The 26,293-nt window shown below is 35.9% G+C and overlaps 1 protein-coding gene across 1 annotated transcript; it reads right to left on the bottom strand.

The window, feature by feature from the left end:
* Positions 1–1,973: 1,973 nt before the first annotated feature.
* LOC125227459 (granzyme B-like) lies at positions 1,974–24,288 on the bottom strand. Its single transcript, XM_048131786.1, has 3 exons — positions 23,819–24,288; positions 6,739–6,884; positions 1,974–2,214 (listed from the first exon to the last, which is right to left on the bottom strand). The coding sequence occupies exons 1-3, from the start codon at positions 24,266–24,268 to the stop codon at positions 2,058–2,060; spliced, it is 753 nt and encodes a 250-aa protein (XP_047987743.1). The 5' UTR covers positions 24,269–24,288; the 3' UTR covers positions 1,974–2,057.
* Positions 24,289–26,293: the final 2,005 nt, after the last annotated feature.

Raw genomic sequence — 26,293 nt, 5'->3', positions numbered from 1 at the left:
GGCGTATAACATAGAATCAACGAGCCAATAACAAGTTAAATTTCCACAGATAGAAACTGGGCAAAGTACATGCGTGCAAAATTACAGACAATTGTGTAATTTATTTAAAGATTATGTAATACATATCTATATATGAGTTCAAACAATGATTGAGAGCAAACAATAAAAGAAAGAAAAAAGCAGTAACTTGTTTATAGTGTTATTTGAGAGTTAACAGTGGGTGAAGTCTTGGGTCAGTAGTTTGCGTACTGATGTAAAACTGTCAGAGATCAGATCGATGGGGTCATGATCAAATCAAATTTGATTGAAATATTTAGTGGCTCTTATAATAAAGGAGTTTTTTCTGAAGTTAGTATTAGTGGCGAGGATATGGAATATTCGTTTAGTGCGAGACACAAGGCGTGAGGGGACTACGAAGTGGGAACTTCAAGCTTGACAGCAGATCCGGACAGTCAACATAGTTTTGAGCATTTTTCATGACGTAGATTACGTTAGGGATATTGCGCCGGACATAAAGAGGTAGCACGTGTAGTTTCGGACAATGTTGAGTGTAACTTATTAAGTTTACGTTTTATTTTTCTATGTTAGCAATGTGTATGTGTAGTTGGCAATGTCCGTCCAAAGTGACGTCTTTATGTGAAGCAGTAGTTGGCAATGTCATTTATAAGTGACGCTTCAAAAAAACCATTTCCAATTTTTTTATGTTTTTTTTTCACACATTTTCCCCTTAATCTACCCTAACTGAACCCAAAACACCAATTTTCATTATAAAAATCCTGCGCGGTCATAGAGTGGCAATTTAAGGGTTAAAAAGGAAAGTTTGTATTGTATGGTGCTAGTTTTTATTTTGAGGTAGGAACTGTACAGTTATTTTGGATATTCCTTAGGCGTAAGTGCGTTTTCACATTATCCGATCCGATATCGGATGTCTGACCGTTATCCCATACATTACAGGCGCCATCTTGGATTTTTTCTATTGAAATCCTTCCGACATCCGATATCGGATCGGATAATGTGAAAACGCACTAAGGAGGTAAAAAAGGAGATGTAGGTAAGTTTTATTTTCAGCTAGGAATTAAACTTAGTAAATGGATAATTTATCATAATATAAGAATTGGTTTGGTGTTTTTTGAAAATTCGTCGCCTAAAAAGGTTTAAAAGGGGGTGAAAGTTTTATTTTAATGAAGGAACTCGATATTTCGTATAATGGTTAGGTGAATAAAAAATAAAAGATGTTTGCTTAAAATGTAAGTTTTTACGTCGACTTCGTTTGTAAGGAAGACCTAAATATACAACCTCGAAATAAATGTACTGTTCTGTGAGCATTGTGGAAGCGAATTATTTTCATTTTTCTATTCTTTGGGTTTTTTACTGTGCTATTTACAGAAGAAATATTAAAGAAGATGAACTTCAAGTTCAAGTAAATAGGCTTTTTAAAAAAGTAACGAACATTTCTTTATTTATTATCATCCTAATTTTTGCCAAAAAATATTCACGAAAGCATTCAAAAAGAGTTTTACTTTTATGTTCCGATATTTTTTTGTGTCTAGAAAAAAAATGCCACTCATATCCATATTGATATTTAAATCGCTACTTGGAATCCGCTTCCTAATTGGACGTAGTTACGCAATAACGATCCAATCCATCTGAAATTGTCATTGAAATTAAAGACTTTTGTTTTTCATACAAGGTCTAAAAATTAATGACAATTTCATGTGGATCGGAACGTTATTACGTAACTACGTCTAACTTATAAGTCGCCTTTGACTTTGACAGCTGATATAGCTCTTGGCCTAATTCAACAGGTGAGCAAACGATAGCCTCCATTAGGAGACCCGTCCTCAGGCTGCTCGCGGCAGCAAGACTCCTAGCACTCTTGCCGATATATTGATTAAATATTAGAATGGACTGCGGAGGATAAGTAATTAATTATACAATAAGGTTACATGAAAATACAAATATTAGAATTAACAAGGTTTGATAGCATGTTTTACTTTATTTCCTTTAATAATACAAGTAGTAGGTATCATAGGCATAGGTACTTTTCTTCTTCTTTATTAAGAGCATGCTAATTTTCTCGATGCGACCTTAATCCACTTGTAGTAGTATGGTACGTCCGTGTAGACCATCAAAGTTTGCGATTTGCTGACAGCGCAGCATACTATCCCAATAATTATATTTTTGTTAACCATGAGACCATTGCCGGAATCACCACTGTTGAAAAAATAGGTGGTTAGTTAGTCGAAAATCTGCATTACCAATTAAAATTGTATTATTACATAACCAATTAAAATTACTAGTAAATACTATTAAAAATTACTAGTAAATACTATTACTAGTAAATACTATTTACTAGTAATTTTAATTGGTTATGTAATAATACAATTTTAACTGCTAGGTAATACAATTTTCACTAATTATAAATTTAGTAAGTATTTACTAAATACTTACTAAATTTATAATTAGTGAAAATTGTAAGTCAAGTATAAGGGCCTGTTCACACTAGCGATTCTTTTCGGCGATTTTTGGGCGATGCGAGATCGCGGCGAGCACGCAACGAGCTCGCCGCGGGTCGTCGCGGCATCGCAGCAATTTTTTATCGCGATTGTAACGCCGCGTACTCGCGGCAAGCTCGCCGCGATTTCGCTGTTGTTATCTTTACGGGCTTTCATTATTCACAAAATGGACTCTGACGAGGAGATACTTTTAGCTGTGTTGCTCAGAAGGCGATTAAATCGAAAACGAAAATCAAACCGTAAATTTTGGGAGGATCCCGCATGGGACTACCGCCTAGCAGAAAGTGATCATAATATTTTGTGCTCTTTCGCAAGCGTGTTGAATGTAACCCAAAATAGTACATTTTGTTATAAGTGCGAGAAGTATGTCATTACTTCACGAGTCCCGAGACACAGGCAAATCTCGGGACGAGTGACTGTGCTGGACGCTTGCGTATTTCTTCTATAAACAATTAATTATCAATTTCTGATTCCATTTTCGCGTAACGGGATGCAAATGCGTCTTTGACTTGAATGGTAGCATAAAGTGATAGATTAGATTGTCTACCTCATAAACAATCGCGGCGATATCGCAGCTTGCTCGCCGCGTGCTTATGCGATAAAATAATCGCCGCGATGCCGCGACGACCCGCGGCGAGCTCGCTGCGTGCACGCCGCGATCTCGCATCGCCTAAAAATCGCCGAAAAGAATCGCTAGTGTGTTTCAATTCATAATTGAAATTACATTTTGTAATTGCAATTCATAATTTGTTATTCAATTACTTTTTGCCCAACACTGGTATGCCATAATTGCGGCTTGTTGCGCGCTTTTCCTCCCTGAACTTGGGTACCCTCCTGGACGTACGTTGCTCTTGGGGTCGGCTGCTACGTTCGTGAACTACATTATTAACGCATATGCGGCTCGATGGTGGAGAGCAACGGGCACCATGCCTCGAATTGTTGCCGGTGCGCTGACATATTTCCTTGTCACCGTCTCGTTTAGATATTATTCGTAGGGTGCAGGTGTCATCAAGTATCCCCTGTGTGCTGGACCCACCGGGTCTTAGTCGTTCGAATAAAAATTAAATGTGTGAGAGGGATAAATTGGCAAAGTAGCGTTGATTTCAGGGTTTCTTAAGACTTTGGTTAATTATTGGTTTCCATAAAGTTCTTGAGTACTTGGGGTTCTACTCTACCTGCTCTCGTCTGGGCTGGGCTTGAGAGAGAGAGAGAGAAAAATGAAAATAGCCCTTATTCTCCAAACAGTTTGCATGTTATACATATAAAGAAAAGAAGAATGTATATTATTCAAGACTAAATAAGTAAACTTAAACCTAAATTTAATTGGGGATCATCCATTTCTGGACGAAGGTCTTGACTTGACCGACACAAAAGGAACAATACTTATGTTATTAATAGGGTTAGGAATCTGGTGGTATTTTTAGCACAAGTAATGCAGTGGAATAGCCATTGTGTATTTTTTATTTGAATAAATGAATAACTGATTGATCCATATTATGCAGATTTTATAATAGGTACTATTTTAATGTATACATGTTGAAGATAAACCTAAGTAAGGATCATTTATTTATTTTATTTTATTTGTTAGCCTGGCCTGGTGAGTCCCACAGCTGGGCGAAGGCCTCTCTCTCTATCCTCGACGCGTCTCGGTTGAAGGCAATATTTGGCCAATCTTTTCGAAAGACGTCAACATCGTGCCGCCATCTACTTCGCGGTCTGCCGTCAAATTAATGATTCGTGAGAGTTGTCGAAATTGACAGAATAATAACGTCAGTGATATAAATGTTAGTTGCAATATGAATCATATTAGAAAATTTGCACAAAATGTTTATACCATTCAGTCATTTGTTCAATTTATAAAAGTATATAATCACAGATTTACTAAGTACATTTCTTGTAATTATTTTTAAAAACCGGGACTTAGTCGCGTATAACTACATATTAAACTGACCTCCAACGTTTCAAGGACGGCGTTGTCCCCGTGGTCTCGGAGAAGACTGGATCGGAGAAGACATTAAGTCCCGGTTTTTAAAAATAATTATGTGTAATAATCGTGAAAGTTTAAATCAGTGTACATTTCTTGTGCTAAAGTGACACGAGATCCTGGCCTTAATCAATATAATTATCGTTGTACATTACAAATGACATCAATTAAGAATTAAAATTGACGTATTTTTAATTTAATTATTATATAATGCTACTACTACTGATATTGAAACAGAAGTATCAGTAGTATACTGAAATTCCAATAGAAAATTGTTCATAATCTTAATAGGTACGCGCTTGTAAATTTTACAATACATACATTATGTTTTTGTTTAATTTTAATGATTCATTTTAATTGTATGTAACCAATATATTTTTATTATACCTACATTATTGGTCTACCTGCCAATAATTTATTCATTGGGTAAGTAATACGAGATATAAGAACGTATTGTATATTACTTATAACATATACGCTCACTTTGTATAAGCTTGTTCAGCATAACGTTCACTGGACATAATGTTCAGAATCGATAATAGCAAATCATCTAATTTCGAAGTGAATAATGTTTATTCTCTATAATATTATTGTATATAAAGATTAATGTATATAATGTTCGGGATATCTAATATTTATATCATATATTAATCAATTATTCTAACATCAAACGGTGTAATGTTGTTAATATCTAAGATCTATGTTTATAACGTTTAGGATATCTAATATTAATAACATATATTTTTCAATTAATCTAACATCAAAAGGCTAACATAAGAAATGTTCATTCTGTGTATAAGATTTGAAATGCATAATAACATAACCTAACCCACTTTCTTAGCAACAGTTTTGTGTGGGGGTCGCAGATCTAACCTAACCTAAACCTACTTTCTTAGCAACAATTTTGTGTGGGGGTCACAGTTCTAACCTAACCTAAACCTACTTTCTTAGCAAGAGTTTTGTGTGGGGGTCGCAGTTCTAACCTAACCTAAACCTACTTTCTCAGCAACAGTTTTGTATGGGGGTCGCAGTTCTAACCTAACCAAAACCTACTTTGTTAGCAACAGTTTTGTGTGGGGGTCGCAGTTCTAACCTAACCTAAACTTACTTTCTTTGCTACAGTTTTGTGTGGGGGTCGCAGTTCTAACCTAACCTAAACCTACTTTCTTAGCAACAGTTTTGTGTGGGGGTCGCAATTCTAACCTAACCTAAACCTACTTTCTTAGCAACAGTTTTGTGTGAGGGTCGCAGTTCTAACCTAACCTAAACCTACTTTCTTAGCAACAGTTTTGTGTGGGGGTCGCAGTTCTAACCTAACCTAAACCTACTTTCTTAGCAGCAGTTTTGTGTGGGGGTCGCAGTTCTAACCTAACCTAAACCTACTTTCTTAGCAACAATTTTGTGTGGGGGTCGCAGTTCTAACCTTACCTAAACCTACTTTCTTAGCAACAGTTTTGTGTGGGGGTCGCAGTTCTAACCTAACCTAAACCTACTTTCTTAGCAACAGTTTTGTGTGGGGGTCGCAGTTCTAACCTAACCTAAACCTACTTTCTTAGCAACAGTTAAATGTTATATATGGAGAACGGTGTTATTATTTATGGTGGACGGTATACTTAGTGTATGGTATATAAACTGAAATTAGCTAATGTAAACGTTATATTAAGAAATGTTATGCATGGTGAACGGTATACGTAGTGTATGGTATATAAATTGAAATTAAGTAATGTAAACGTTATATTAAAAAACGTTATGTAAAACTAATATTATTGCAGTTCAGCGTTATTTCTTACAAAAGTATTGATGTTGGAGTTATATCTAACATTCATTATTGCTGCTGAATGTTAGTAACATGAAATTATATATATTACAGTTATATCTCGTGGGACGCACCCTTATTCATTCATTCAACCCGAAAATATACAACAACGACTCAATTGCTCAATGCTATCAAACAAGCCAACTCTGGTTATTAACGAAAATAATGGCAACATTCCCTTGCATGTTAGGGAATAGTACATTTCCACACAAGTGCGAAAAAAAGGAAGTTCGAAACGAGTGGCGATAAATTAAAACACGACCGAACACGAGTTACGAATTTCCTTTTCGCACGTGTATCGAACGACGTTTTTCAGTACAGATGAGCCTCCGAAGTTTCGACCTGGCATATAATGAACCACTTCTAGAACTAGTGCGTAAAAAAACGACCATCTGTACTGAAAAATATTATTAGTGACGTACGTGGAAGCGTAATCTTCTTGGCCTTTCATCTCACCACCGCAAATCTTGCCATTGGAGTCGGGAACCTCGGGGAATATAAATTTTTTACACTTTTTATGGTTCCACAACTTTTGTGCTGTGTACTTAAGTATTTCTCTCGTATTGTCCTGTGAAAGTGAAGCGTAGTATACATATGTCAGTCGTTTCAAAAATATTATACAATAAACTTTTGAAGTTTTTTTAAAAAGGATGGAAAGAAACAGATATTTATATTAAATTTGTAAATTAAAGTATTGACGCTATCAGAAAAGGTATGTTGAGAGTCTTAGTGTTGATATTGGTTCAATATTACCTTCTCCAAGATTTGAAAAGTGAAGACGGAAAGTAGAAGTACAGAGTACAGTTACATGTAGTTTAGCCGGTTTACCGGCCACCTCTGGTTGTCGGCCACTACGTATTAAAATTGAAATAACGTGTCAAATTTACTGTAGATATTTATTGAAAAAAGTTAGGTAATCAGATAAATTGAGTTGTCTTTGACATATCCTAAATAAATTTGATTGATGACATTTTTATTGGCTCGACAAAAGCTCAAAGCACTTTAGAGTTTAGACAGTGCGGATATTGCTCAAATTGAAAAAAAAAAAAATGATTGAACATTTTTTCAAGGTGGATAAAATATTATTTCCGTGAGTATTAGGACATTATTAAGGGATAATGTGCTTTGTGGATAAGTTGAATTAGTATTATTTTTAACCGTCGCCTCATATCTCAAGAAGGACGGTTATCAAGTCGTCTGTATGTCTTTTTTTTTTTTTTATGTTTGTTCCTCGATATCTCCGTCGTTAATGGACCGATTTTGAAAATTTTTTTTTGATTGAATATGCATACAGATTGGTCCCATTTTTCTCAGAACCCAGTTCTGATGATGGGATCCTGGAGAAATCGAGGGAACTCCTCAAATCTGAAAGGCATACATATGGTGATTTTTGTGTTTTTAAAGGAACAGCATGCATTTAGGTACGGAACAGTCACATTTGGTGCAGTGGAACTGCTGATGATGGCCAGAACGGAACTCTTCAAATCTGAACGGCACGCTTATAGAGACTTTGGTATTTTTATGCGAACAGCATGCACTTTCGTCCAGAACAGTGACATTTGGTGCAGTGGAATTTCTGATGATGGTCAGAACCGAACTCCTCAAATCTGAACGGCACGCTTATAGGCTATAGTGACTTTGGTATTTTTATAAGAACAGCATGCACTTTCGTCCAGAACAGTGACATTTGGTGCAGTGGAACTGCTGATGATGGCCAGAACCAAACTCCTCAAACCTGAACGGCACACTCATAGTGACTTTGGTATTTTTGTAAGAAAAGCATGCATTTAAGTTCAGAACAGTGACATTTATTTAGTTATGTTTGTTATTGAAGTCAAAGTTTGTCAAGCTTCGATTTCATATAATATAATCGGATTCATGAGGAATTGAGGAAACTCCTCAAACCTTAACGTTATACGTATATTCATTTGTGTTGCCATCTAATAATTAAAGCATTAAAAGCAGTTTTAAAAAATACTTATACATTTCTACATAATCCAACATTCGCAAGTAGCTTTCACCAGAACCCGAAAGGCGACGGTTTTTATTTCTTAAAAATTATTATTATTATTTTTTTTTTTTTATGTTTGTTCCTCGATATCTCCGTCGTTACTGGACCGATTTTGAAAATTTTTTTTTGATTGAATGTATATGCATACAGATTGGTCCCATTTTTCTCAGAACCCAGTTCTGATGATGGGATCCTGGAGAAATCGAGGGAACTCCTCAAATCTGAAAGGCATACATATGGTGATTTTTGTGTTTTTAAAGGAACAGCATGCATTTAGGTACGGAACAGTGACATTTGGTGCAGTGGAACTGCTGATGATGGCCAGAACGGAACTCTTCAAATCTGAACGGCACGCTTATAGTGACTTTGGTATTTTTATACGAACAGCATGCACTTTCGTCCAGAACAGTGACATTTGGTGCAGTGGAATTTCTGATGATGGTCAGAACCGAACTCCTCAAATCTGAACGGCACGCTTATAGTGACTTTGGTATTTTTATAAGAACAGCATGCACTTTCGTCCAGAACAGTGACATTTGGTGCAGTGGAACTGCTGATGATGGCCAGAACCAAACTCCTCAAATCTGAACGGCACGCTTATAGTGACTTTGCCATTTTTATAAGAACAGCATGCAGTTTCGTCCAGAACAGTGACATTTGGTGCAGTGGAATTTCTGATGATGGTCAGAACCGAACTCCTCAAATCTGAACGGCACGCTTATAGTGACTTTGGTATTTTTATAAAAACAGCATGCACTTTCATCCAGAACAGTGACATTTGGTGCAGTGGAACTGCTGATGATGGCCAGAACCAAACTCCTCAAACCTGAACGGCACACTCATAGTGACTTTGGTATTTTTGTAAGAAAAGCATGCATTTAAGTTCAGAACAGTGACATTTATTTAGTTATGTTTGTTAAGCATAAGTTTTGAAGTCAAAGTTTGTCAAGCTTCGATTTCTTATAATATAATCGGATTCATGAGGAATTGAGGAAACTCCTCAAACCTTAACGTTATACGTATTGGGACCGTGCGCGACGACACGCCACGTGACAGGTGACCATTATGGACAATATTGTCGCCGCTGTTAAGCGAGAACTAAGTAAAAATTGTTTTACTATATTAGACAATTTTGGACGATGGTGGTTACAACATTATCGCCAATAACATTCAAATTGTTGTTTTCAGTGAGAAATTAACAAACTGGTGACTAAAACGGGGTTTCGTGCCATCGCTCACGAAATCATTTTCCAACCTAAGACAATGAATAAAGACAAGAAATAGGTGCATTTTCTATAGATTGAAGACTTTTTTCCACAATTTGTACCTATGTGCAATAAAGTATAAAATAAATCATTGGTTTTTGAAATTGTTGATCAGTTCACTGCTATGCTATGTCATTTTCATAGGCTAACTATAGGTATTATAAATATCATTTACAGGGTACAGGGTTTATTGTAAAATAAAAACAAACTAGCTATAATAACTTTTAATTATAGTATCCATTACAAAAACTTGTTTCATTTACTTGAAAATATTGGAGGTTTAGCAGATATCACATCAAATATGTAATCATCAATGCGATGAAATAAGTTCTCAGGAATTTTATTTAAAATGTGATAAGCCTTCAGCGGATGGACTACTTCTGCTTTTATTGTTCTCGTGCTCCTTCGTCCGATTGAAACGTCGATATTTACGCATTTTCGTCAATCCGTTTCGATTTGTACACATGAACACACTTAAGGAAACAAATAAAATGATTTTGGAACATAACTGGGATTGGCTTCCACATCGGCTTTTCTACCTCCAATAAAATTTGCACTATAAATTCACCGTAAATGCAATTCAATACTTGTATCAAAAGATTACGCACTTTTAAGTAAAACTTCAGAGGTTGGACGACACTTTTCTTCTTACGGCAACTATTCAATTAAACGGTGGTTTCGTTTCCACCACGGTCTTGGAAATAGCTAAAATTTAGTCGATATTTTTCTTGGAGTTATTACAATTCACCATAACAAATTTTACTAGGCCCATATTAAATTTATCTCAAAAACGATATGAAAATGTTTACAGCAATATGGATTTGACAGCGTAAGTCAGCGACTAAGATGTCAATTTTGGCCATAGTGAGCGCTGTGATCATTTTAGCTACCCCCTCCACCCGCTTTGCACCCTGCCAATATTCATTTGTGTTGCCATCTAATAATTAAAGCATTAAAAGCAGTTTTAAAAAATACTTACACATTTCTACATAATCCAACATTCGCAAGTAACATTTTACCAGAACCCGAAAGGCGACGGTTTTTTTTCTTAAAAATTATTATTTTAATGTACACAATATTTAATATAAGTCAATAAAATCAGGTGGTCGGATAACTAAATGCAATTTTACATTGATATTTAGCTGTCGGCTACCTGGCCTGGCCGAGAACGGACGGAGACACTTTTAATCGATTATTTTGTCCATTAAATGAAAGCTAAAAGAAAAAATAATCCAAAGTATGACTTCAGTCTATCATTATCTTTTTTAGGGTTCCGTAGTCAACTAGGAACCCTTATAGTTTCGCCATGTCTGTCTGTCCGTCCGTCCGTCCGTCCGTCCGTCCGTCCGTCCGTCCGTCCGTCCGTCCGTCCGTCCGTCCGTCCGTCCGTCCGCGGATAATCTCAGTAACCGTTAGCACTAGAAAGCTGAAATTTGGTACCAATATGTATATCAATCACGCCGACAAAGTGCAAAAATAAAAAACGGAAAAAAATGATTTATTAGGGTACCCCCCCTACATGTAAAGTCGGGGCTGATTTTTTTTTTCATTCCAACACCAACGTGTGATATATTGTTGGATAGGTATTTAAAGATGAATAAGGGTTTACTGAAATCGTTTTTTGATAATATTAATACTTTCGGAAATAATCGCTCCTAAAGGAAAAAAAAGTGCGTCCCCCCCCCTCTAAGTTTTGAACCATATGTTAAAAAAATATGAAAAAAATCACAAAAGTAGAACTTAATAAAGACTTTCTAGGAAAATTGTTTTGAACTTGATAGGTTCAGTAGTTTTTGAGAAAAATAAGGAAAACTACGGAACCCTACACTGAGCGTGGCCCGACACGCTCTTGGCCGGTTTTTATATTTAGCAGCCGGCCGCATGTCCATTAACAAAAACTAGGTTAAAATGTGCTTTAATTTATTTTTCATTTGGCGGCCTAGAACGGGATTATAAAAAGTGAGTTCTCGGCCTAGGCAACTTCGTATGTAAACCAAGTAAAATTTTATTAAGTTCCCGAATCTTGGAAGAAAATAATTTCTGCCTGGCTTCAAATCAAAGTATTGATTGCATGGCCTGTATCTTATTAATGGGTGTGTAATGATTGGTATAACTTTTTTTGGTATAGTAACATTTGATATAACAACATTTGGTATATTTTTAAAGGATATAATCACTCATTTGACATAATTAACATTTGGTATAACCTCAAAAAATCTACTTTTATTTTGTATAATCATTATTTCGTATAACAATTATTTATAATAACCGCTATATGGTATAACTATCTATTGATATACGACTAGTATAATATAACTAGCAAACAGTATACAACATTTCATGAATTCATTTTATTATTTTTTTAAGGGATCACAGTTCTAACCTAACCTAACCTACTTTTCTGACAGTAGATGTGTTTAAGGGTCACAGTTCTAACCTAACCTAACCTATTTTTCTGGTAGCAGCGCGTTGTGTGTAGGGGTCACAGTTCTAAGCTAATCTACTTTTCTGGTAAATGATGGATCTAATCATAGACTAAACTAAATAAAGAAGACGTGTAACTCAGTACATCGTTTTATATGTTTGACTCGTAAAACAATAGATGGCATTACTATACTCTCGCGACAAATGGTATTGTTCAATTCACGAAATAATTTCATTTAAATGACCTAAGTCGTATTATTCCAAAATTTGGAACATGATCGTACAACATTATCACTATATAACACCGAAATTAACAAAAACAATTAAGTCATTTTTTACCAATCGGGTACTTGAATCAGATTCAATTCATGGGAAGTGTTTTGTACGTTTGATGACTAATAGCAAACATTATAATCCGGTAGATGGCGCGTATGCAAGATGCACAACACTGCATGCTAAACAAAGTTGGCATATTGAAGATAAGTTTTAAATTCAATTTATTTATTGTTCGAATGTGAGTAGTTAAAATCGCTGTCAATAGAAATTGCCAACAATGTAAACAAACCATTATACAAAATATCAATATTTTAGCCCAATTTTATTATTTCAAAGGTTGGATTTAGCCAGTATCTGATGAGTTAGAATGAAAATTAAAGACATTTTGACAACGTACAAGGTTTGTTTACATTGTTCACAAATTCTATTGACGGCGACTTTATAAATGATGAATTGATGATAGGGTTAGTATTTTGTAACATCACAATCTGCCAGAATTTGGCGTACAATACTCTTGACTCTCAATATGCACATTCATTATCATTAGTATTTGTTTTTTTTTTTTGCACAAGTTTTAACGATTATTCTAAATTATCTTGGACGTACATCCCAGAATAGGCAAAATATGCTACGTAATTACAACCCTAAGTGCGGATGTCAGGAAGGATTTCAAAGGCGAAAATCAAAAATGGCGGCTTAAATATATGGGATATCGGTCCTGCGTCCGATATCGGATCGTATAATGTGAAAACGCACTAAGACGGAAGTATTACTTTCAGATTATTTTATTTTTATTACTATAAAAATGTTTTACCACAAACAGCTACATATATCAGCACGACAGAGTCAGATGGCACTATTATCAGAATAAGACAGAAGTTGTACGATTTGCGGCTAATTTATGATCAACATTCATCATTTCATCATCGATTTTTTTAAATATATGAATGTGTAATAAAACAATATATTTATAAGTCAATTTTATTAATTAAATTCTTTGAAAAGTTTCTTAATTATCATGCTAAGTGTTGAAATGCATTGAAATATTTATTTTCAGTACAGATGGTGTTTTTTTTACGCACTAGTGCGAGAAGTGGTTCATTACGAGTATATGTCAGGTCTAAACTTCGGAGGGCCATCTGTACTGAAAAACGTCGTACGATACACGTGCGAAAAGGAAATTCGTAACTCGTGTCGATTTTTACGCACTTGTATCGTAATGCACTATTTCCAAGTAGGCATATTACAATGATATGAACGTCAAATAAAGCTACGCCGGCTTTAACCCTACGCCTCAGCCACTTTTTTTCAAAATACACATGCAAAAGTATTCATAAAGAAAATATTAACAGACTGCTCTATGGAAATTAATTTCAATAAATTATACAAAGTACAAAGCTACTATGCTTAATAAGAGATGTTAGAGATACTGTATAGAGTCTCTAAGTGTCAAGGTATATCTAAAAAAATAAAAAAAATATACATGATGAAGAAAAAAACGAACTGATACAAATAAAAAATAACTAAAATAACTTTAGAGTTTTAAAAGACTCTTGATGTCTCAACTAAAGAAAAAAATATATATAATGCCGCCGCGGGGCGGAGCGGCGGCGGGGGGCCGGCGGCCGAGGCTCAGGCTCGGCGATCAGCCACGACAGCGCCAGCTGCAGAAGGCTCGGCGGTCAGCCGCGACAGCGCCAGCTGCAGGAGGCTCGGCGGCCAGCCGCGACAGCGCCAGCTGCAGAAGGCTCGACGGCGACGGAGCCGGCGCGACGGCGCACGGGCGCGGGCTTGTGGGAGCGGGGCTAAGCCGGCTCGGGCGCGGCTCGAACAAGCGGGCGCAGGCGAGTCCATGCACACAGGGTACACGCTCGATGGATCTAGAACGTTATTCACAAAAGATGTACTCGTGTAATGCTTTACTTGTCAGTTCATACCTATTATTCAGGTCTTTTAGTTTCAATTCTAATTTGTGAAATTCATCGGAGCGATGGTTCAACTCCTGTGCTGTCAGGTCAAGTTGGTATTGACAGTTTAGAAGCTCATCGCTTAAGGCAGCTGTTACATTTTGATGTATTTTGAATTTGCTTAGCTTTAGATATTTTTTAATTTTATTTGACCCTTTCAACGTCACTCTGGGATCACTGCCGCCCTCTATGTGCACAGACTGTTTTAAATCTACAGGGTCTTTCATTGGGGAGCATGATGCACTGTCATGAACCACATCTAAATCAAATATATTATATTCAGCAAATATACTTAAATTGTTTTCAGCCAGAGCGGAGTTCCCGGAGCAATACTTGCAATACCATTTTGAATCCGACTCCTGCAGTTGCTGCTCGAGGTCCCGGATGCGTTGTAATGCCTGCTCATGTATCTCTTGGCATTGCTGGAACCGATCAATGACTGCCTAGAGGTCATCCCGTTGTCCTTGCAGGTCTTCATACTTGACATCTTGGTTGGCTGATTGCTGATTTTTGAGGCTTGTGTTACTTGACATCTTGGTTGGCTGATTGCTGATTTTTGAGGCTTGTGTTTGTTTCATTCTAGCCACCATCACATCCCGGTGTGTTGTAACCTTGCTAGTTTGTTCTGTAACATTATTCATCATGTGAGATATTGAAGCCTAAATGTATTGTTAAAATATATTAAATAGGGCTTATAACAGGATATAATGTGATTAAGATACAAGAATATGGAACCACAGCCTTCATTTTGTTAACAAGATTTCATATAACAAACTTTGTAATTCACTTTGTTGCAAGTTACACGGGATAGCAGTGAGTAAGGTTTTATTATCTCGAGTTGGTTTAACAAAGAAAATGTAAATATGGAAGTTAAAATACTATTATGTACTTCAAATGTTTACAAACAGAAAACACAAAAATAACCTATGACAGTTACTAGTTCTAGACAAATAATCTGAAAAACTACACTTAAATATTAAGTAAGCTATACCCATCTGTAAAAAACGCTAATTAATTATAATTTTAAATCTTGAACGCTACTCCGTTGACGGTTGGCGTAGTTTTTTCGTCAATATTTGGCTTCTTAGGCTGCATGAAAACTTATGATAACACTTTCTCATTTTAATTAAAATACGATACATCACTGTAATTCCTTATATTTTACATTTTTAATATTTATAACACATTATCGAAATGATATACGCACGAAGCTTGAATTTGACGTTTAACCCGGTCGGTGTTGCCAGTCCAGGCCTTGGTATCTCCTGCGAATTGCAAAGTATGCGTTAGGGCCCGCACAGACGGGTGACTCAATTTTTTTGTCTGTGGAGATCGGTCTATGGGCTAGAATGAAAGTGCGCACACGTTGCGACGCAACCTTTTTGTCTGCGGGTTCGACGAGTGACGACAAGCCTGCGACGTAACTGTCTCATTCTCTATATGTTTCAATGCAAGTGCGCACACGGTGACAAAATACTTAGTCAGTTCTAAAGTTCTGTCACAAAGGTTTTAAGTTATAAAAACTTTATTGACAGATATTTCTTACTATGCATATGCATGGTTTGAAAGCTCGTTTCATACTGAATAAATTGCAATATTACTTAAAGTACTTTGCTGTCGCAGTTTCGCGTGGTTCCTTGTAACATCTGAAAATTTGGTAAAAAAAACAAGTCAAGAAACACGCGACCTCTTCCGGACGTTTTTATTTTTTATTTATTTTTGGTTGGCTTAATATGCTTTAATGATACTTATTATAAACGCTGGGTCTTTTATCTTTAAGTTTGTATATGATTTTTGTGAATTAAATGGACAATATTGCTACTGTACAACGTTTTGTTGCACATTCCCGTTGATGATTGTGAAATCTAAGCGTTTTACTGAAAAGTACCCAAGTTCTAAAGGTTACTAGCAGACTTAAAGATTTCTAGGAAAATGAAATACCAGTAATTCAATATGCCCAAATTCAGAGAACTCATACTAAAAAAATAATTATTTTATTTGGCTAATGTAACAATGTTTTTTACTTCCTTTTGCGAAGTCTAATTTTCCGCGTGCTGACGTCTATCGACAAACTCAAAGTAATCAAGGATTCTTAAAAATCACGATCTACATTTTCGATCGTTTATATCACATTTTAATAAGTATAAAACAGGTTTTGATATCATGTATTTTTTATTGAATAAAAACCTTTATATACTATTTTATCAGTTAAAGCATTTGTGACAGAACTTTAGGACCGACTAAGTAGTCGCCGGTCGGTTGTCATTTTGACAGTTATCACTCAACCGCCTGGGCGAACGTATGTTATTATTCGAAAAAAATATAATTTTAAATGCCGATTGTTGAAGTCGACACCTGATACCTGTCGTTTAATTTCAATTCTTCAGAAGTAGAGGTAAGACCGACTTTATATGACAAGAATTTAAAAGAATAGTCCTACAATATTGAGGAAAACGATGCCGGGTTGTAAAATTCTAACGAGTTCATCAAAACTTTTAAACACTTATTCTGAAGTACCAAAAATGTTTTTTGGGTAGGCTCTTAATTTCATGAAAAAAGAAAAAGTTGCGTCCGTAGTATCTTCATAGTAGTCTGTGGTTGCATCGCTGTCGTTCCCGTGTGCGCACCTTTGAAATTGTCGCAAGGAGTTACGACAGAGACAAAAAAGTCGTCGAGTGACTTTGTCGCCCGTCTGCGCGGGCCCTTATAACAAATAGTTTAATGTTTTGTGAAGATTAAAGAAATATTGTTTGTTGATAACAATGATAACTATGACGGGAACTATTCCTCTCACTTCTTGTCACAGACAAAATTATGACGCGCCTTGGCTAGCTATCAATAGTGAAACAAAAGCGAGGCAATGTGCTCACGCTCCAAAGCTCCAGGTTGCGCGGCCGGGGAAAACGCACGCATTGCCTCGGCCGAGGCACATCTACATATCACGACTGCCGCGCGAGAGAGGATTGAACATTTGCCATAATATTAGGATATACCAACTAATATAAATACCCAGTACAGTCGAGAAATACATTTCTTACTCATCTAAGTGCGTATTCACATTATCCGATCTGATATCAAAGATATATTGAAATATTCTATTTTCTCTGCTGATATGGACAGTGGACCTATACATCTTTGACATCCTTCGTACATCCAATATATCTTTGGTACATCCGATATGGGGTCGAATAATGTGAAAATGAAAACCCAAGTGCGAAGTGTTGAAGTGTGTTTTCCCATTATCCGATCCGATATCAGATTTCGGACCGATATCCCATACATTACAGTCGCCATCTTGGATTTTTTCCATTGAAATCCTTCCGACATCCAATATCGGATCGGATAACGTGAAAACGGATTAAGGTTTAATATATGTAGTACAGAAAACTCACCATAAGATCTAGCTAGATGAAGACGTTGCTTTGATGATGTTGATGCATAAAACATTAGCAACGCTACTAAATTAGAAACACGTGTTTAGTTTCGGACGACACGCCTATAAGCAATCTACATAATTTGGTCGAGTTAATTTGAAATGTCAAAAACAGTGCTAAGTAATTTGACATTTCAATACTAGGTAAGTATAACCAAAGATATATATGGAATAAAATAAAATATTATATACGTATTTCTAACAACGATTCAATTAAATGGGCAGGGAATCAAATTCCTTGACTGTATAGCTGTAGGTGCCTAAATAAAGATTTTTAATACTTATGGGTACCGATAAATTTATATAAATACAGTAAAGGGCGATAAAACTTGCACATCGGTCTTTGGAAAGAGACAACGTCACATAAGTGATTGGAGAGTAGAGTAGGTAGATAGGTACCTCCCTATGGGCCTATGGGTTTTATAAACACACAACAAGTAGGCGCGAACAATTCATACTTACTTTTCTATGATTCAAACACACAACAAGTAGGCGCGAACAATTCATACTTACTTTTCTATGATTCAACTTCACATCATACTTATTTTTCTAATATTCAACTAGAAAAAAAAAGCGAAAAACAACAACATAATTCTTTTTAAATACATTAAAAAAAAAACCGGAGCTGGGTCTCGAACCTGAGATCTCAAAAATGCAAGTCAGATACTCTAACCCCTAAGCCAAAAAACGAGGTGCCGCCGGCTCAAAATATTGAATCATATTCAGATGTGGTTACTCGGCAATGTAATTAATTATTATCTCACTAGGTGGCACTTTTCAACATTGAAAACAGCGCCATCTGTAAATAACTCGAAAACTAAGAGGTACCAGCGACGATAACTCGCGTTAAGTAGGTCGCTACACGATGTACTGAGTTACCAATCTTTCTTTATTTAATTAATCTATGATCTAATTTATTGTACATTTTTATTTATTCTAACTGTGCTTTAGAAAGAATTAATTTGTGTTATACAATTTATTTATTATCGTAAATAAGCATTATACTAAAAGTATGTTATAATAAATGTTTTTCGAAAAATGATCATTATATTAAATAAGAATTATACAATTTGTTAGTATATTATTTGTTGTTATATAAAATAAATAAATAAATAAATATTGGGGGACACCTTACACAGATCAACTTAGCCCCAAACTAAGCAAAGCTTGTACTATGGGTGCTAAGCGACGATATACATACTTAAATAGATAAATACATACTTATATTATGTACATAGAAAACATCCATGACTCAGGAACAAATATCTGTGCTCATCACACAAATAAATGCCCTTACCGGGATTCGAACCCAGGACCGCAGGATGATTCAATAATTATATCAAATGATCGTTATAACGACTAAAAATATATCAAATAAAGTTATATCGATCGATACGCACCCCTTATTAATAACATTGATTTTACTATAGATCCACCAAATTGTCAATTTTTTGTGTAACTTCCTTGCCTCCTAACCTATACGATTTACATTTTTTTTTAGTATATCGTAACCTACATAAGAGTTTCCTTTAACGTTCCTTATATTATTTGTATAATGCATTATAACATTGAATTTGTATTGTTTTATTCAAAATAAATCTTATTACTTGTGATTTAAGACTCATTTTAAAATATTAATAATGGTGGCCGACAACTAGATTAACAAGCGGCAGAGAACCAAACAAAGTGGCCGACAACGGGCTAAATGGGTACTTTTTCATATTCTTAATTATATAAATAAAACGTTGTTATTTATAACTTATTTTAATACAAACATGGCAAGTGTAGTATATTTTAAGTCTAAAAATTTCCAATTGACAAAGATTTGGCGAATACATTGGTCAGAAAATCTATTTGAATTCTAAGTTTTGCTAAACTGGCCGACAACCGGCTAAACCACCCTATGTTCAGTCAGAGGATAAAAGGTGTATACAATTGTTTCCCTGATTAGGTATCACGTAATCTGAACGGTAAGACCAAAAGGATTGCTAAAATGTTTTGGGTCAAATTTCGCTTCTATGTTTTGATGCACACTAACATACTAACAAGTGAAGTTGAAAAAAAGGTTTTTAAAAAGGTTTTTTTATTACGAGTATGTAACCATGTTTTTTTCTGTTTTACATATTTTTATTTTAATATAATACAATAAAAAAAAAAAAAAAAAAAAAATCATGATAACACTAAAATACTGAGTTGAAAATACTATACAAGGTAATACAGTAAACTTTGACTAAATAAAGAAAATTTGGCCCAGGTCTTGCTCGTTGGGTAAGGTAACCAGAAGGCTGGACGCGTTGCCTGGATAGCAATGCTGAACCGCTGGGCAAGATATTGGCCAGCTTTTTGGTCAGCTGAAGCGCCTATGAGGCGCTAAGACAGCTCCATATAAAGGCAACGCTCAAAAGGCCCACGGCCCCAGGGTTTCGACTTCTAACGCCGCAAATATGTATAACGTGTCGTAGTACTGCCAAGAGTGACATACTTGTGACGTTTAAGGTCTTCACTCTTCAGCCAAGGATGCAGCCGCACCAGTACTTAACTTTGGTGCTTGGAACATGAGACGGCGCTAGGGCACCTATATACCTATAGTCATAGCTGGGCACCGTTAATCAAATAGTTAACTTCGTTAATCGCTAATCCGTTACTAAAAAAGTTAACTTTGTTAATCGTTAAAGCGATACATTTCGACAAATTTAACGTAAGTTAAAGTTTCTTTAAATATTTAGTTGCATCAGTATTCACTATAACGTATTATATTTCTGTAAAAGCCCGAAGTACAGCTAGCCTATTGAACTATAGGCTGCATGTGGAAGGCTGTGATCGCCTGAGATACTGCCAAGAGCTGTGTCAGGAGAGATGCTGGCGGTGACGGGACTGTTGTGGCACTTTGGGCGGTAGAGGCTAAGGACGCGAATGTGGTCGTAAATAGGGCTCGAATTTGCTGCCCTATCACTACAACAGTCGCCATGGTAAAGCTTAGGATTCACCGAATCAACGTTCGTAAAAGCAAATCCACGTAAAGAATACTTTTTTAGGACTTGACTTTTAGCAATCGACATCGGTAAAACCTACGATTTACCGGCAAATCATAGGATTTGCCGTACTTCCGGCTTTTAAAGTAGCGCAGAACGTGTTTTTCGCAGCGCAGATGGCGCCCTGTGCCCTACTAGATTAACGATTAATGGACTCGGAGATATTTAACGGAAGTTAACGAGTCCGTTAAAAGTTAACTTAATAGTTAATCCGTTAATCGAAATGTTAACTTCGTTAATTAACGATTAACGGATTAACGAGTTAATGCCCAGCTATGCCTATAGTCCTCCTCGGGGTTGTAGGTATAGCTATACGAGGGCTTCGGTCGCGTCTTACGGAGATAGCGTTTAGCATCCAGGTCTTCTAAACGTTGCCGCTCGTATTGTTCAACTTTTTATGCACAGTTGAGCACCATTCAGTTCTACGCGCCTACGCAACGCCATCTCCCAGGAGTCACTCGGTATGCCGCAAGTGGTTAGGTGACGCTTGAGGACGTCCTTGTGTCGTACGTACCTACTGACCCCCCTGTTTCCTCTTTTCGACAGCGAGTTCGGAATAGAAAACCGCTTTGGGTAATCTACTATCGTCCATGCGTACGACGTGGCCACCCCACCTCAGCTGGTGCTTAATTATTAGTGCCTGGATACCTGGCATATTGGCGCGACGGAGGACCTCCGTGTTCGGTATTTTGTCCTGCCTATTTTGCTGTTAGGGCATCTACACAGGGTAGCATCCCAGACAAGCAGCCGATCCATACTCCAAGGCACCGTCAATCCCTAAGGCCTCTTGCCGACAACCCTGGTCTATTTGGTTCGAGGACGACCAGGACTTGTGCACTAACACTGAGATGGTTGAGGCTTGTGTGGCGAGGAATTTTCTCAACACATCAAGATTATCTACGCTAACTCAGCACTGACACCGATGGGGCATATTTATTGAGGCGTATTATGAGACATAAATCAATAAATCGCAAAAATTAATTGTTTAATAGCAATTTGTATATAAATTAAATACATATAAATATATCTGTATTCTCCTTGCGTAGACATAGCAAGGATAATTTATATAGGATTTACAATCTCCATACCGTGGTTTGGGGTTACTTTGATTCCTGGGTTTACATTCATAAAAACTTGTTAAAACTTAAATTTTACGCATCCTTTGTAATTTTTTACGGTTGGCAACATTGAACGCTACGATCAGTTTGTAAGTTCTGCCGATGATCAAGCACGTGGATAGATTGAAAAAAAAAAAATGTTAGTATTACTTTTGTGTACTTTTCATAGCCTGAATAACTTCTAATGTACAATGTATATATATATATATATATATATATATATATATATATATATATATAGTAAATGGATAAATCTAATGAAATTTATTTAATCAGACTAGTATTGAAAAAAAAATGTTAATATTACTTTTGTGTACTTTTCATAGCCTGAATAACTTCTAATGTACAATGTTCTATATATATATATATATAGTAAATGGATAAATTTAATGAAATTTATTTAATCAGACTAGTATTGGCCTATGACATCGCTTCTTGTTACAAAAGATATTCCTGGCAGCCATTTTGATTTTTTGGTTTTTGTGGCATGGGGTGTCATTGATCGCTTATAAGGGTTTACTTTGATCACTTATCAATGACACCCCGCGAAATATGGTTTGTAAATTATTTAGGTATTTAATGTATTTTTCGTTATGATTTCGTAGTTGATTTTTATTTTATTGTTTTAGAAAAATGCCGCAAACATATAAAAAAAGATTGGGTTCCCGAAATTTACTCAGAAACGGTTTTAAATCGGGCCATCACTAAAGTTGGATGGTTTCTTTTTGGATGGTTTTACATTTTCTTGTTGAATTTTGATAGTTGTTTATTGTTTAATCATGCTTCTACAGATAAATAAGTAATATAGAAGATTGTCTTTCAGTAAAGTTGACTTTTCCTACACTGCCCTTCTTTCCCTTTGTCAAAGTAATCCCAAATACACGAAAATCCTTATAAAACCTAAACCTGGTGAAAGGTTTTTTTTATATGTTTTAGAGTTTTACTCCCTATAGGGGTTACTATCGAAATCCATCAAAAAAACGGGGGTATCAAAGTAACCCCAAATAAGGTTTAAAGTTGATCACTTCTTTAAAAAATTATTCAAGAGATGTAAAAACCGATATGTCATTTTTTTTAATTCGATATTCACGGAAATAAGTACAAATTAATTTTGAAATTGAAAAAAGTAACCCCAAACCACGGTACTAAGAATCATACTTTCTTAAATACTATCATAACTACACTGATGATGCCTACAAACCTTTTTTTTTTTTTCAAAATGTGTATTGACGCGATGTCATTATATTTATGATTTTAAAATAAAGAAGAATTTATAAAAAATAAAGACACGCAAAAATATTTGGGGAAAATATGATTTTGGCCACTTCCAGATTGCGAAACAGCACCATCTATTTTTAAGCTTAAAAGGCCCATACATTTCACGAGTACGCTTATTTGTATGGGCTTTTCTGTCCCGGTTTATATCGTCCTTGACAGTTAGTGATAAAATAAACTGAACTGAAGGCTATAAGTATGGTAAGACAGTTAGTATTAAATTCATTAATAAGAAATTTTAATATAGGTAAGTATAAGATAATCTTACAACAAATTAAATTATTCTCATTTGAAAATATTTTAATTTGTATTTTTAAGTAGTAACACTACTTCTAGCCCTTGCGCGGATCCAGGGGGGGGGGTCATGGGGGTCATGACCCCCCCCTGGAGCCTAGGTTGGCCATACAAATAAACCACGTGACCCCCCCTCTGGGGGCTTGGGCCTTTACCACGTGACCCCCCCCTGGGCACGAAGCTGGATCCGCGCTTGTTCTAGCCTTCGGTAATTGTGTCATATACTTGGAAATTTCGACCCTTGCTTTCGTGATCCGATGGCCGAGTGGTTTTACAGGCATCCGTCCGGTTAACGGAGTACGCTGGTTCGATTCCAGCTCGGAACACTTGGAGGCCTTGGTCACTTTTTCTTTGTATATGACATTTATTTAATGTTTAAAGTATAAGATACCCAAGAGTATACGTACGCTTATGAAGCCCCAACCAGCCACTTCCGCCATTTTTACTTTTGGCGGTTTCTTCATTATTATCACTTTCTTCATGGTCTTTCCGAGTGACAAAGGTTTCTTCAATCTAACTAAGCCTATATCATTAGCTAAAGTTTCGTCATCATACTGTTCATGCAATTTAATGCGGTCAACGCGATGTATATTTCCCTTGTACTTATCTAACGTTCCCGCGTATACTGTAATGTTCACTGCGATTACAAGACAGTGGGCAGCAGTTATCAAAATCTTTTGGTTCAATATCGATGACCCACATACCATTACTTCTGATTTTTTTCCATATAACTCTAAATAAGCAACATGAGCGAAATCTTTAATAGAGTTAACATATTCACCACCGACTATGAAACCTTCTTGTTTCCCAATTACAAATTTCAACAAACAAATCATAAATAACAGTCTTACTGCCATGGCTTTTGATATGGAACAGGTGTCCAGCTTCGTTCTAAGCAAATGATGATTAATCAACATTAATCAGTGTTTCTCATAGATCGTTTGTTTATTACTATTACTTTATTAAACAATAAAACTGGCCAAGTTGAAAGCAAGAGCTAGTTATTAAGGGTTTCATTAGAGTAGTACGCATAAGCGGCAAGCCGCGTGCAGTTGCGGCAGGTCGCATAGTGCATACAGTGTTTTGCGGCTCCGGTTTCATACATCCCTACAATCTGTGCGGCTGACCGCTTGGGGCTAGCCGTGTAGTGCATGTGCACTATAAATGTTGTTCTTATTAAGTTTAAAATTGAGTAAAGGATATTCGCGTCTTAAAACTTGATAGCCACTACCTATGTACTTGTGGGTACATATGTACCTAGGAGTAAAATAAAAAAAATACGACGAGGTTAATAATAATTTATTGAATAAAACAGGGATAAAGTAAAACTACAAATCCTTTCAAAAACAAAACTTGTTAAAACACCAAGTCTCGCAACTCAGTCCTTCTTGCATAAAAAGAGTTGAGATCCCTTTAAGAGGGCTTTCGTGTTAAAAAATAGTGAAATCGCAACCGAGCGCTCGATCATACCGTGTGTGGTATCAAATTAAAGGGCTTTGCGAGTAGTTTATAAATATATATCACATTATAGGACTTTTTCTATTTGGTCTAACAAAATATGAGAAAATGTCCAAAAGTGGTAATAATTGTACCGGTGAAGGCTCGTTTTCAAAAATTTGGCAAAAATCAATAATAGCAATTTATAATCACTGAGGCATAACAGCAATTTAAGTAAACGTTGCAGATTAATTTAGTACAAAACTTACTTCGATGTGATGTAGATTTTCAAAGAAATTGTCACTTAATTTTAGGTAATTTTTGAAAAAAATTGAATTCGCCTTAGGCTAGTTTACTCTTTTTCAAAAACTTAAAATAAAAATCTAGTCTGAAATGATTGTGGTACAGGATATACGAATTATAAATTTACCCGTTTTAATATTCAAAATTGTCCAAATTTTACAAATAAGATCGACTGATTCAGCTCTATACGTGCGTTTTTCTAAACGTGCATTAGAGAAAAATTCATAAATAATTTAGTAAGTTAGTTTTCAAAAATCCAGTCTTATAAAAATCAAGATAATAAGATGCTCTAACTGGAACTTGAATTAAATAAATCTATTGGATAACGGAAAGTGTAGTATTTCACCGACTAAAACTATCAATTTTACATTCTTTTGACGTTTTTTTTGAAAGCAGCCTTAATACCAAGTCGGTTAATTTATTCAGTCCCTACTTAAAGGATCTTCTGCCGTAATTTATTACGTAGTTTACCTATATAATAGCCAACCTAATTAATAATATCTCATAACGACCATATCATCTGCCGCCACGACGCAGAAGAAGACTGTTTGCCGCAGGCGGGGTGCGCACGCGGCAAGCTGGTAATGCTCCCACCAATCGGGCACTCTCACTTCTAAATCAACTTTCAGTCGAACAGCCTCAGGTTGACGTATTTTTTGACTCCCCGGGGTCATTTTTGTCTGGGTTATATATGTTTTTAAATTTAAGTGTGTAATGTTTAAATATGTATTTGTTTTTGTGTAAGTAAATTGTAAATTATGTAGCATGTAAGCGTCTTGGTTTTAATACTGTAAGCTTGTATGTTGTATGAATAAATAAATATAGGATAAATATAGGATATCAATATTAAATATATTTCATGTTTTAAAGAAAATGGACTGACTTGGCAATCGCATGAAAGAATTTTGTCAATGGTGTAAATTGCACATTTTGACATTTTGATACATCGTTTCACCATCATTTCAATATCTGAATTAATTCCTGACACCTCTCGCTAGCTGGGGCCCGTTTTTCGAAAGATTATTCCATCGGACTCTTAGACGCACGGCCGGTCTCCATCCTTACTTGGTGGATATTCTACGAATCCGCACGAAGCGCTTTGCTTCTTCTTTTCTTATACGCACTGCCAAGGAGTGGAATTC

This window comes from Leguminivora glycinivorella, chromosome 6 (assembly GCF_023078275.1).
Source record: "Leguminivora glycinivorella isolate SPB_JAAS2020 chromosome 6, LegGlyc_1.1, whole genome shotgun sequence".
In the NCBI taxonomy this organism is placed as follows: domain Eukaryota; kingdom Metazoa; phylum Arthropoda; class Insecta; order Lepidoptera; family Tortricidae; genus Leguminivora; species Leguminivora glycinivorella.
Note: the sequence above shows the minus strand (reverse complement) of the source record. Positions and strands in the feature narration are given on the sequence as shown.